The following is a 14641-nucleotide window of genomic DNA, read 5'->3' as shown; positions in this document are numbered from 1 at the left end:
AAGTTATCCCTATCATAAGATTTCTTGTTCATTCACATTTCTTCTCAACCTGCCTTGAGTGGAAGGAGGAAGTAGAGGTACAGCTTAGAACTGGCCACAGTGCCCTCCCCCAGTCCTGTCCGGACAGCCAGTAGGAGTGCACTTGCGTGCACCTGGTGGCAGAGGAAGAAGGATTGAGGGCCACTGGCCAAGAGGATGGATTCTAAACTTAGCGCAGCACAGAAGGCCCTTCCCAGCCTGTGCATTTCATCCCTCCTCTTCCAACACCACCTCCTGGCACTTCCTTCATGCCTCCTACAGGCAACCACGCTGATCCCTGTGCTCCCCAAACACGCCACGTTCTTCCCCCTGCCTGCACGGTACCTGCCGAGCCTTCTCATTCACCTTCCATGCTCCAGGCCAGCAGTGCTCAAAGTGTGGTCTGTGGACCTCTCTGGGTCCCTGAGGCCCTTCCACGGGGTCTGTGCAGTCAAAAACTATTTTCATAATACTACTAACACTTTGTTTTCCCTTTTCACTCTGTTGATGTTTGCACTGGTGGCTCAAAAGCCGTGGTGGGTAAAACCTCTGTCTTGACAGATATCAAGGCAGTGGCGCCATAGTGTAGTAATCGTTGTTGTGTTCCACAGTGTCCTTGCGGTGTACAAAACCAGCCAGTTCCACATGAAGAACACTACTGATGAAGCAGCAGAGATTACTCATTCTATTGAAATTATGTCTCGATCCCTGCGTGCACATGTGATTGTGCCATGCAGCGAGATAGGAAGTCTGCAGAAAGCACATTTGCTGCATGCTGAAAGCCGTGGTGGCTCAAGGGAGAGCCCTTGAGTGAGTTGTAAGCAACACTAGTTGGTTTTTCCATGGAACACTGTATCTGCTTGAAAGCACAACGGAAAGACATGGGTATTAAAGAGATTTTTTCAAAAGTCATGATCAGTGCTGCACTGTGCCGTGAACTCAGCTGGTAAACAAATAATGTCACCCTTTGCTAATTTTCTTGTTTTGAAAAATACAGATCTTTTTCATAAAAACATGCTATGTTACATGTAATGGGTTTCTTATTTTTGAATCAGTTAATAATTTAAAATTTCCTCATTTCTAATACAGTAAATATTAATAGATCTAACCCACATACAGAAAACTCTTTGGGATCCTCAAAATGTTTTAAGCATGTAAGGGGGGTCTTGAGACCAAATAGTTTGAGAACCTAACACTTGAAGCCCTAGTTCATGGTGCCATCTTCCTCACATGCTGTGGGCTTCTGTGCCACAGCTGGTTTGACCTTCACCTCTGATGGAATTGCTTACCTCTATATATTCCAATTAAATTCCTGTCCTCAACAGATACTCAACTTCTAATAAAATTTATGACTTGTACCTGGAAAAAAAAAATTCCTGTCCTCACGTGTATCTTCCCAGTGTTCTGCATATCTGCCAAGTAATTGTGTGCTCTTCAAAACCCAGCCCCTTGACATCCATGTGCATCTTCGGTTCTTAGAGATCCCACAGACGTGTCTTCAGAGAGTGACAGTGCCATGACCTCCAGCACCGTGAGCAAGCTTGCCGAAGCCCGGAGGACAACTTACCTCTCGGGGAGATGGGTCTGTGACGATCACAACGGGGACACCAGCATTAGCATTACGGGGCCTTGGATTAGCCTTCCCAACAATGGGGACTACTCTGCCTACTACAGTTGGGTGGAAGAGAAGAAAACCACGCAGGGACCTGGTGAGAAGCAAGATAGTCTTTGAAAACTTTTATAAATATATTTTTTTAATTGAGGTAAAATTTATGTAACAAAATGAACAGTTTTAGAGGAAGCAGTTCAGTGGCATTTAGTGCATTCACAGTGTTGTGCAACCGTCACCTCTGTCTAGATCCAAAGCGTTCTTTTCACTCCAAACAAAAACCCTGGGGCTTGAAGCAAGTCACTCGCATTCCCACCTCTTCCCAGCCCTTGGGAACCACTGTTGTGCTTTGTGTCTCTATAGGTGTCTTTTCTGGATATTTCATATAAATGGGATCATACAATATGTGGCCTTTTGTGTCTGGCTTTCTTTCATTTAGCATAATGTTTTCAAGGTTCATCCACATTGTAGCACGCATCAGCATTTCATTCTTTCTGTGCCTGAATAATACTCCATTGCATGAATATGCCACGTTTTATCTATCAGTGGATGGACTGAAAACGTGTATTTTTTTTAGACATTTCACCTTTTTGGGGTCAATATTGTTTTATTTATATAAAAAGATCTATTTAAAGAAGTGTATTTAGCCTGTTGGGTCCCATTTTTATAAGTTTCGAACTTTGTAAAGAACTTTTTTTATCAGTCCTAAATGGAGATTGAAATACCCCAGTAGAAAAACCCTTTACAACTTCAGTAGCTTCTCTTTGGTGGAGAAAGATTATTCATGTAGTCATCCAGCAGGTATTTAGTGAGTATGTGCTTTCTGTCATGCACAGTGCAGGTGCTACAAAGGTGATGTCACCAAGACAAGTGTAGCCCTTTGCCTTTCTGTGGAGAGGAAGGGAAGCAAGTAATGATCAAAGGCATCATACACTGAGTATGGGCTATGGACGACGGAACCAGCACCTTCAGGGATGGGGCTACAGAGGAAGGAACTATTTCTCCATAGGGTAGTCAGGGGAGGCCTCTCTGAGGAGGTGACATTTAAGTTGGGCATTAATTGTTTGGATAAATAATACATTACCAGGTCCAAGCAGCTCAGACATCAGTTTCATTTGTGCTGGCTCCATTTAGGCCCATTTGCTTAGCTTACATTCCACTCAGCAAAAATCATAAACAATAAAATATTAATGTCTGGCCATGGACCTTTTATTACTAAAGAGCAAAGCATAGCCATCAATAATGTATTGACAAAACCACAAATCACAAAAATCCAGGTTCATTAATATTTTTGTTGAAATTAAAGCTGTTTGTGTATGGCTCTTACATTCCTGCCTCCTTTATCAAAGATAAGGTGACCATATGCACGTGGGTTTATTTCTGGGCTTTCTATCCTGTTCCATTGATCTATATTTCTGTTTTTGTGCCAGTACCGTACTGTCTTGATTAGGCTCTTGTTTTTATACTTTAGATATGGAGCATAATAACCCTGCTTACACGATTAGCGCTGCGTTGTGCTATGCGACTCAGCTGGTCAACATTTTGTCTCATATACTCGACGTAAATCTTCCCAAAAAGCTGTGCAACAGGCAAGTAATTGAAGACGGTGATGTCATCTTTATCATGGCTCTCTTATGTTCCTATTGTGTTCTTTATTCTAATTAAAACAAAAACAAGAATTTAAGTATTAGCAAGAGAGAAAAGGTCTGACAATGAAATATTGAGATTGATTTCATAAGCCAACGTGCAAATTTGTGTCATTATCTTACAATTGCACATGGCGTCTTTGAAAAGACCGTGGAATTCTCCCATGTGAAAAGATAATTTAAGGGAAAACCAGGATATTCAGAGGGCATGCTTATGTGTAAGAACTGGATAAATTGTAACACTTCGATTTTTTTTTTTTAATGAAAAACACGTGGTTTAAAGTTTTTTTTAAATTGTAAAGGTTTATAGTCCACCGAGTTCCTACGAAGACCTTCCTGTCTCCCTCCAGTTATCCTTGCATTTCAAGTAAATATTAATGTGTGTTATTACCTACCACCACCCCCCTTTAAACACAAAAGGTATCATGCTTAAACTAAGGTGTTTTGCACCTTGCTTTTTAAATTTGTTATTTATTTACGAAGATTTGTTGAGCACCTGCTATGTGCTAGGCACTGTTCTAGGCACTGAGGGGGTACAGTGGTGATGAAAACGTAACCTCTGCCCTTCTGACACTTAACTTTAATGGAGAGACACATGATAAACGAAAGGTACGTCAGGTGGTGATGAGTGCTCGGGCGACCATTAGAGCAGGTGAAAGAGCGGGCCTGTGAGGGCAAGGAAGGGTTTACCACGTCTGACTGGGTAGGTGTGGAATCACATGTCAACCTGGGGGAGGCCGGGAGCAGGCCACAGGGATCCCTGGGCAAGGAGAAGGGCAGGTGCAGAGCCCGGGGTGAGAGAACGAGGCAGCAGGGACAGGAGGCTGTAGGTTCTGTAGCGCCTTATAGGGCCATCGTTGGCTTTCAGCTGTCACTCTGCCTAACGTGGATAGTAGCAAAGTTTTTGTTTGCACAGATGTACCAAGATCATACAGGTCTGCTCGGTCCCCAGTTTATACTTCAAGGAATAATCTGTACATTCGTTGCTTTATTAGTGTGCAAGCATTTGTGTAGAGTGAGTCTTCAGAAGTAGGATTGCTTGGTCAAAAGATAGTGCGTTTGTAATTTTATGGATGTGGTGAAATTGCTATGAGAGCAGTAGCTCATCCTTAGAAGAGTTTCTGTTAAGTGTAATTTGTTAAGAGCAAAGGACATGGGGTATGTTTCGTACTGAACTGTAGTGTAAAGCATACTCTTCAAAATGAACATTTTAACATAGAATTTCTTCAAAAATCACAACTTTACAAATCGTACATTATTTTACAGTGAATTTTGTGGAGAAAACCTCAGCAAACAGAAATTTACTCGAGCAGTGAAGAAACTAAATACAAATATTCTTTACCTATGCTTTTCTCAGGTATGGAAAATAACGCTGTGAGCTAATTTTTAATTTGTTACATGGTTGAAAATATTAATCAGTTTTTTTTCTTTTTCTAGCATGTAAATTTAGATCAATTACAACCACTGCATACTCTCAGGAATCTAATGTACTTGGTCAGTCCGAACGCTGAACACCTAGGCAGGTAAGAAGGGTGTTTGTTACTTTTCTCTAAGTGGTGGTGTTATGACGACTTTTAAGTAGAGTTGCTGTATGTGTGGGCATAGAACAGGGGCCTGATCCCAAGCCCCAAACTCTCCAGAAGGTACAAAGATAACACAGTCCTGTATGGAAGGAAACAAAGTCATATTTGATCCCTTATGGTCCTTACATAATCATTTCTCAGAGGAAATTAGTATCAAACATTTTTAACACCTAAAACAGAATAGAAGAACCCTTATATTCCTGGAGGAGGGACTTCTCGTGCTGTCCCTGAAGACCAAAATCTGTTACTTTGAATCCACATCTGATTCTTCCTTAGCTCTGCCTAGTGTCTCTCCTGATTCTTGTGCATTTTCTTTTGTGCCTGTTCATTCCTTCCCATCATAACAATTCTTCACAATTTTCTTTTTGTCACTGAGTCCATCTGGCCACCATTTGTTGGAGATAAAGGGTATGAGAAGTTTATGAGATGAACTAGTTTGAAATCCATTATCTGAAAAAACAGGAGTAAGTAACAAAAAAGACCAACCAGGACTGGTCTATGGGATCTTTTTAGTCTCTCAGCCCTTAAAAGCATGACATAGATGAGGCTTATCTTTGGGACCAAACAAGACCCATTCTCTGGGTGCTTATCTTTTTCCCTTGCTCTGAGCAGTCTCTCTATACATTTCTGCAGATATGACTTGGTTAATGTATTTGAACTTTTGAAAGAGAAGAAAGAAAAACAAAAGGTGGGAAAGTTCTTTTGGGACTCCCTTCCCCATCATTCATTTTCTTTGACACTGGAACCGTGGCTCAAGGGGAGACCCCCTCCATGTTGCAGTGGATTTATCCTTGGTAATCTGCCCTTAATCTTGGTAATCTGCCCTTAACCTTGTTTTGTGTTTCTTCTCTTCCTCAACACCCCCCCATTTAAAACCATAGTTAACTTTTCTGGGACACAGACCCCTCTGGGAAAAGCTGTGAAATCTCTCCAGGAAACTGCACATCCACCTAGAATTTCGTGCCGTTTCAGAGGGAGTTCATTCTCCTCACCCCAAATCCCATTCATTAGTTTATAAGCCTCAGAAACCTGTTAGAAATCCATCCCGTTTTTAGTGGTTGATTCCTGTGAGTTTGCTTGCCATCCTCTCTATACATTATTTGTAAAGCATTCCACGTTAGGAAATTTATCCTTAATAATAACAGCTAATATTTATCGAGCCAATATTTATTGACACTGTGCCTTCTGCTTTACCTGCGTAAGATCAACCTGATAGATGGGAGAAGAGCAATGAATAAAATTCAGTTCCCATTAATAATTAAAGGAAAACAATTAGCAAATTAAAAATAGGTTATTAATAAAGGATACTTACTACAAACCTACAGCAAAAACTACTATATTTAATGACATGTTACTTACATTGATATTTACAGTCAGGAAAAGCCAAGAATGCCTACTGTCACTGCTATGTTAACATGGCTGTGGAGGCCTAGCCAAGGCAAAAGATTTTTACAAAGAAGTAAGGTGTGTTTATATTGGAAAGAAGGTGAGATTGGTAGATGGTGTGATTATTGAACTGGTTATCCAAGAGAACTAAGAAACTCTTAGAAATGATAGTTCAGTATGGTGCCTAGATACAAGCTCAACGTACAAAGACCAATTGCTTTCTTATATGCCAACAACAACTAGTTAGAAAATGTAATGGAAAAAAGGTCCCTTTTATTGTAGCAACAAAAAATATAAATTATATAAGAATAATCCTTACAAAATATTTGTAAACCTGTATAAAGAAAATATGAAACTTAAAAAATTATTCAGCATGTATTTCCTGAATGTCTGTCTGGCACTGTATGAGGTATGGGACTGAATGAAAGTAAGCCCAATGCTGCCAAGACCCTTAGGATTTTTTAGGACGGGAAGCCTCAGTGTGGTAAAAATTCCACTTCTGCCCAAAAGGAAACCTGATCAGAATTTCAACAGATATTTCATGGAACTTTGTTAAGCTGATTCCAAAGTTCAACTAAAAGCACCTGAAAGGAAACTTTGAAAAAGAATAATAAGGGATGGGCTTGGCCCCTTTTAAAACATAGTATAAAGGTAATTAAAACCTTTATTATCTGCTGTTAGCATGCAAATAGGTGGAGCAGTTAGAGGAAGAAAATAAAGAGGCCAAAAACAGGCCCTTATGTATGTAGGAATATAATAGATGATAGGGTGGCATGTTGAATCGGATAATAGCAGCTCAGTGGTGGTGGGCCAGTTGGGTATTTATGTGGGGAAAAGTTGGAATCATACTGCATTCCATATGTAAAAATAAATTCCAGATGATATGAAACACCTTATTACTTTATTTTTTAATAAAACCTGTAAAATAACTAGGAGAAAAGACGATTTTTATAATCACAGGGTGGGGAGGGAATTCCCAAGCAAGCTACAAAACCCAAAAACCAGAAAGGAAAGGAGTTACACATTTTACTGTGTCAAAACAAAATGTCTTTGGTAAAAGATACCATAAACAAAGTTAAAAGACAAGCAACAGGTATGTTTTGCAACCTTTATAATAGACAACGGATTAAAGTCTAGACTACTTAAAATCTTTCAGATCCATGAAAGAAAGATAAACCTAATAGAAAAATAGACAAAGGACTCAGGCAGGCATTTCACACAAAAGAAGTGCAAGTAGTCAGTATTCAAATGGAAAAAAATCTTCAGCCTCAGTCAAGAATAAAGAAATGCACTTCTAAACAGCTTTCTAGTTTTCAGCCATCAGTTTGGCAAAAATGGAAAGGATTGATGGTAGCCCAGTGTTGCTGGTTGTTTAGGAAAACAAACACCTTTCTTTTAGGGCTGGATTTCTTTGGTGGGTCTGAAGTTTTCTTTGGGCTGCCCTCAAGTCAGCTCTCCATTTAGAGGGCTCTGTCCGACAGGAGTACACGTGCACAGCCAGGCTGTCGAGTTCATGTCTGTGAGCCAGGAGGTCAGGAGGTAAGCCTCAGGAGGCCCCTTTCACACCTGCCTCAGTGAGGATCAAGGCTTTAGAGAGGTTGTTAATAAACCTCGGTGGGACTTCCTGCTTCCATTGAGACCAGCTGAACTGAGGATCCCATCCTGAATGCAACATAAACTTTGTTTTTCTTTGAAATAAATTCAAACTTACAGAAAAATTGCAAAAAATAAAAATAGTACAAAGACACATATACCCTTTGCCCAGATTAACCTTTGCTGGTATTTTTACCATGTTTGCTTATCATTTGTGCAGTTTCTCTGTCTCTCTTATCTTCATAAATACACATACATACCCCAAAAACTTTTTTTTTCTGAACCCTATGAGGATAAGTTACATACATCATGGCTGTTGACCCTTAAATACTTCAATATGTATTTTTTTTAAATAGGGATATTTTCTTGCTTTTAACCACAGTACAGTTACCAACATCAGCAAATTTAACATTGATACAATACTGCCATATGCACATTTTGTCAGTGGACCAAAAATGTCCTTTATAGCGCCTCACCCCAAGTACAGGGTCCAATCTTGAGTTGGATGTTGTGTTTAGTTGCTATGTTTCTTTAACCTTTAAACCTGGAACATTTTCACAGCCTCGTTTGTTTTTCATGACATTACTGTTTTTTCCTTCTTTTTTAATAGAACTTTTATTCTGATGTTTCCTTGAAATGAGATCAGGTTATACATTCCAGGCTGGAATGCTGCCTAGGTGAATGTCTCGTGGGTGTCACATCCAGAGGCCCACAGTGGCCATCTGTCCCTCATTGGTGATGCTAATTTGATCTCCCAGCCAAGATGCTTTCTACCTTCTCCTCTGTACAATTCCTATATTTTTCCTTCCTTGCAACTAATAAGCAGTCAGTTGGGAGACACTTTGAGACCATGCAGTTATCCTCATCAGAATTTCCCCCTGGATTTAATATCTATTGATTTTTCTTACCTGATCCAGTCATTACCATGATTAACACATCATTTTTTTTTTTGCGGTACGCGGGCCTCTCACTGTTGTGGCCCCTCCCGTTGCGGAGCACAGGCTCCAGACGCACAGGCTCAGCGGCCATGGCTCACGGGCCCAGCCGCTCCACAGCATGTGGGATCCTCCGGGACCGGGGCAGGAACCCGTGTCCCCTGCATCGGCAGGCGGACTCTCAACCACTGCGCCACCAGGGAAGCCCCTAACACATCATCTTTATCCAAAGTTTATAGTTTACAGTAGGGTTCACTCTTGAGGTTGTATATTCTATCATATAATATTTTTGAAATATTTTGCAAAAGAGACTTCCTAAAAGCCAAAAAGAACATTTTGTTGCCTTAATCGATGAGAATAACCCCCGACAGCATCATGAAAAAATGAGTACTCTTGGCTTCAGAGTCCTGAATAAAAAGATATCAGTTATTCAGCTAAACTGAAAACTGAAGGAATGATTTGAAAATCTTTATTCCCAGAGCCATTAAGTGAAAAGACTTAATTCTTTTGCTAGTTAATTTTGTGTGGGGTGTGTGTGGCTTGGGCTATGCTGGGCAGATAATAGATCTCTAAGCTAGAAGTGATAGGACAGAGGCTGAGTGGAGAAACGTCTGCTCTCACAAGTCCTCACAAATGTCGGTCACTCACTGGGACTAAAATTGTTCAGACTGGCCACCTTGGGAATCATTTACTAGTGTTTTCTTTTCTTTCTTTCTTTTTTAACGTCTTTATTGGAGTACAGTTGTTTGACAATGGTGTGGTAGTGTCTGCTTTATAACAAAGTGAATCAGCGGTACATATACATATATATATATATATATCCCCATATCCCCTCCCTCTTGTGCTTCCCTCCCTCCCTCCCTATAGTTTTCCCGCCCCCGTGTATCACTCCTGCCTGTTTCCTGGGAAAACCCTTAAAGAGAGGGCCTGGAGGTGATGGCAGTCTCATGCCGAGAGGGATCCCAAGAGGAGATCTGGCAGCATCAAATAGGAACAGAAAACAGGCTGTGCTTCTTGGGCTGGCAGCAAGGAAGTGACTGCAGTGGAGAGCTGACCTGGGTCTATGAGGGAGCCTGGGGGGTTTGGGAGATGAAACCTGGCAGTAGATGCTGAGGCCCCCTGGACAGTGAAGCTGAACAGAACAGAATCGAAGAGCTTTGTGTTCAGGAAAAGAGGGAGCCCAGCTAAGGCACTTACATTGTGACCATGTTTTGGTAGGCAGCTGCCATGAGGAGAGGGGTGGAGGCAGCTCTCAGCAAGCTGCTGGGGTGAAGGGAGGCTGACCGGAGGAGGTGAGACCCCAGCGAGGAGGACGAGGGGGTGCAGTGAGGGCCTGAGCTGGGGGGACACAGGGTGGAAAGGGGGCTTATTTGGTCATAGCGGTCAGGAGCGTGAGGGAGGAGGGGAAGAACCCCCGCTGGCTTGTGTTTTGAGACTGGTTGGCTCAGACATCTGAGAGGCCAACGGGGACTCCAGTGCCAGGAACAGAAATGCTGGCTATATGCTATTGCTGTGTTTTAGCTGGGAAGCAGGGTTGTCTTAGAAGAATGAAGGTTGCTTGACCCTGGGAAAAGTGAGTCAGAAGGTACAGGTCTGGTGAGGTGCACTGGAGGCCAGCGCTAGGCTTTTATCATCATAAAGGCTGCAGAGAAGTTTGGACCATAGACTAAAATGATAGGCTGTACAATTCTAAGTTATTTCTCATGTCTATTGTTTTTGCTAATGTCTGTCACTTTCCCCAAAGTAACTGTCAGTGAAACTCTTAAGTGAACCAAGGCATTGTGTCCTTATCTTGGGGACAACAGGGGGGAGGCTGCTGGAGTGATGTGGTCCCACCCTGTAGCTGGCTGCAGGGAACCCCCCTGGAGGAGCAGTAGGTGGGGTGACTGCCCACCCAAAGGAAATGCAGCCTGGCTCCCCTGAGGCAGGAGCTAGAAAGGGGGCACGGAAGAGCAGCAGGGGCTGTGTGGAGTTTGCTTACAAGGGTTCCACAGTGGCACTGAGGGGTGGTCACAGGGGATGAGGCCTGACTTGGAGGTGATGATGTCATTAGGGACCTTTGGGAAATAAAAATAGTTTTCTCCTGAAATATAGTGCAGAAATATGCACTATTCCAGATGAATATGTTCTAAATAGTTGTATCTCATTCAATGCTGTAAATGTGTCCCTAGAAAATTATGTAATGATACCTTAAAATGCGTGCACTACTCCAAGGAAGCTTTGCTAACATGCATACAACCCTATCATTTAGCCCCTGTGAGTCGTAAGAGTTTACTAATTGGGGGCTTCCATGAGGCAGAGAACACCTGTACAGTTTTATTGTTCACTGATATGCCTGTGTGTACATCAGGTGACTGTTTTTGTCCGAATTCTCCCATTGGCATGCCTGGATACTGTGGTGGCTTGAAACAGGAAATCGTATGTTGGACCAGCATGCCTAGTCTCAGCGGATAGGTTTTTTCCATCCAGGGTCTTCCCAAGTAGGTTGAGTTGAGGGAAAGTGTGGTGTGATGTTTTTTTACATTACTTGGATGGCCATTATTATTTAGGTAAAGAAAAGCTCCATTCTAGACCAGTCGTGGGTGTGGTGACGGCTCTGGGCCTGCCCCGTGCCATCGGGTCTTATGTTGCGAGAGGGGTGCTTGTCTTAAAGGGGCCCTCCCTGTCTGCACACAGGTCGGGACCCTTTGAAGTGCGAGCAGATCTGGAGGAGTCCATGGAGTTTGTGGATCCCGGAGTTGCTGGAGAATCAGACGAGAGTGGAGACGAGCACGTAAGTGACGAGGAAACCGACCTGGGCACCGACTGGGAGAACCTGCCCAGCCCCCGGTTCTGTGACATTCCTTCCCAGCCCGTGGAAGTCTCCGAGAGCCAGAGCACCCAGGCGTCCCCGCCCATTGCGAGCAGCAGTGCCGGTGGGATGATCTCCTCTGCCGCGGCCTCCGTCACCTCCTGGTTTAAAGCTTACACTGGACACCGTTAACGAGCAGGAATTGAGACGCACCAGACGGGCCTGGAGAAAGCTCTGACTCCACGCCCTAGTAAACGTTACGTGTTTAGCTAAGATAGTGCCTGGAACAGAAAGAGGTTAAGCTGTTGGGTTTTTTTAAAACAGGGAGACGAGCATTTCTCTTTGTCGATTGGGCCGTGGTGGTGACTGACATGCTTATGATAATTAACAGAACAGAGGGGTCACAGGCCCTTCTCCCAGACCAGCGCTGGTGGAGGAAGGCCCTGTGTGCATGGCCAGTTCTTTTGAGGCAGAAACACACAGAACCCCTTCCAACCACAGGCCGTTGGTCCCACAGACGCGGCTGCCATGGCGGTCCCTGTGATGCTAAGACTGTTCCTAAACACTTTGCTTCAGAGGTTGAATCACAAGGAAGTGATTCCTGATGGTTAGGATTTGAAAGATAAAAACTGTTTACTATGAGTTTGTTTTTATGCCATTATTTTTTGTACAGAGAACAAGCAGGCAGTTTGAAACACTTGTTTTCTTTATAATTTGGTCACGCTTGGTTTTTAGGTCAAGGATTTTTGTCTTGTTTTCAAAGGGTAGGGGTTTCTTTTGGTAGGGGAGAGGTAGTTTAAAAAATGATTTCACTTGTGCCGCTCTCTTGTGGCCTGTTGGACATTCTTGTTTTCTTTCTCCCCACAGAGCAAAGAAACTAAGGTCTTTTTTTCTGTAGGACCCACATCCACGAAGGGAAGAAATCCTGGCTGCAGTAATGTCCTAAAGATTTAAAACTATTTCCTTGGATTTTGAGGGGAATTAAGTTCATTCATACTTAGATTATTGAATTCCTACCATCCACACTATGTGCATTTTGAAATTGAACTTATTTTCTGTGAGTGAAAAGTAAGTGACTATGGTTGTTCCCTTATGGAAGCTAAATTCCTGCCTGGGCACAGGTTAAAAGCCACTGAAGTGGCCTATGGTCATTTTTCTGGTGTCAGGTTTCTTTCTAAGGGATTTAGTAAGTGGCAGGTTTTTCTACGGAAAACCACCCTGCTTGTTTGTTTCCTAGAGGTCTTTGTTGCTCTAAAGACACTACCTTTGCTCTGAAATGCAGAGCACAGCATTACAGCTACTACTGCTCTTCTGTATCCTGGGAAAGCTCTGATGGAAAGAATTTTCCCTCACCAGGAGATCCTTTTCAGCTAATGTGTCTTGTCATTCTCTTAGTGACAATCTTGTAAGAAAACTGTAGAGAGGCATTATGTACAAATATGTAAGTAGATTTTTATTTTTAATAACTGCAAGAAGAAATCTATGTAACAACTACAAAGTGAAATCCAATGGAAACTTCCTAACAGGCATTATTACCATATCTTGTTAGTGTGATCAGCATGACAGTACCTCATAAATCACCTGGAGGTTTGCCCTGCCCTATAGCTTCTTTTCTCATAATTATTATAGTTGATACTTTGCCTCCAAATCCGAGGTGCTATATATAGCTCTTGCTGTTGGTATATTTAGTGTTTGGGTAGAGTTTGGGATAGAATTGCAGAAGGGTGTTTATTCCTATCCAGGAGTCCCAAGTTTCCTGACTGTAAATTTTCCACTTAGGGAGGAAACAGGCTTTTCTCCTTGTGGGTTCTTATACAGCCAGTATCTGTTTTAAGTGCTGGGCTTCGTGATTGCTGGGTTGCATTGTCCCATCCAAGTCTGTAGTGTAGTTCATAGAGAGAGGCTGTGGTAGACTTTAACAAATACCAAATGAACTTAAAATCCCGTAAGAGTTGTCTAGGCACTCAAACCCTCAGAAAGGAGAGCTTAGTCTTAAGAGTTGGAACACTGGGATTCGGGGCTTGGGTGAGGGAATGACTTCAGCTGAAAGATGCACAACAGTCATGATTTGTCTCAAGGATTCCTCTGACGAAACCATGAGATCGCAAACCAGAGTAATTCAACAAAACTTACAAGGATATGGGAAATGTAGGGATTGGTAGGGTATGTTTTATTGTTAATATCAACTGGAGGCACTTTACTTAGGGTTAAATGATCAAACCTTTAATGGTTTTGAACACCAACATACTGGCTTACACTGCTGAGATATTTTGGTTTTCATTATTTTGCACTGGATCCACCCTGTAAATATTCTTAAATATACATTTCAACCACTGTTTTTTCTACTGTCTTTGCTGCTCATTAAAATCTTTCATGTAGGTGCCAGAACCATATGTAAACAGCTTTTTAAAAAATTGAAGCTGGTATTTTTTTTTTTAAACAACAAGCCATAGAACTTGGTCATGTTTTCCATCATAAGACGATTTGTTGAAACAAGGTAATACTAAAACAACTCACAGGCACCAAATAGGCTGCTTAAAATGGTCTGTTAAAGACTTTTTTTGAAATGGAGTATAACTAAGGAAAGTTTTGCACATCTGTAAGTTAAGGGGAAAAACAGTGTCAACATTGGGGAGTGGACAGGATTCATTTAAGGAGTCGTGTATTGATAATTTGGGGAAGAACATTTGGTGGCATGCTGTTAAAGAATCTCCTTGGGGCGTCATGTTGCAGGGATTCCCCACTGCTCTGCGACTTCCAAACCAGTTTGAGTCATACAAATGTTTTCTAAACTATTATTGTATTATTGCAATAAATCTTTTAACAGTACTTTGCAAATATGTGTGTCTTTTTCAAGCTCTGATTATTCATTTCTACTGAATACATTGAGGGTAGCAAGAATGAGATCTAACTCTGGAGTATTTTATACAAATTAGAGGATAATTTTTTTTTTTTAAGAATTTTTTGCCAGGTAATGGGAAATGCCTGTTAATACTTTTTAAAAATTATAGTAGTATTAACAATAATGGTCCATCTTTAGTAAGCTCGAAAATCGGTCACTTACCAGTTACATCTTTCTC

General features: G+C 41.9%; 1 protein-coding gene across 1 annotated transcript in view; it reads left to right on the top strand.

Annotated features, from left to right (window-relative positions):
• ATG14 (autophagy related 14) overlaps positions 1–14390 on the top strand; it is a 38447-nt gene extending 24057 nt beyond the window's left edge. Inside the window, exons 6-10 of the mRNA XM_024734753.1 lie at positions 1498–1727; positions 3099–3216; positions 4540–4630; positions 4711–4796; positions 11447–14390. Coding sequence (XP_024590521.1) covers positions 1498–1727; positions 3099–3216; positions 4540–4630; positions 4711–4796; positions 11447–11753 — 832 coding nt within the window. The 3' untranslated portion in view covers positions 11754–14390. The remainder of the gene's footprint in view (positions 1–1497; positions 1728–3098; positions 3217–4539; positions 4631–4710; positions 4797–11446) is intronic.
• Positions 14391–14641: the final 251 nt, after the last annotated feature.

Source organism: Neophocaena asiaeorientalis, unplaced genomic scaffold, assembly GCF_003031525.2.
Source record: "Neophocaena asiaeorientalis asiaeorientalis breed wild unplaced genomic scaffold, Neophocaena_asiaeorientalis_V1.1 scaffold547, whole genome shotgun sequence".
In the NCBI taxonomy this organism is placed as follows: domain Eukaryota; kingdom Metazoa; phylum Chordata; class Mammalia; order Artiodactyla; family Phocoenidae; genus Neophocaena; species Neophocaena asiaeorientalis.
The sequence above is the reverse complement of the archived record's forward strand: the minus strand, read 5'-3'. Positions and strand labels throughout refer to the sequence as shown.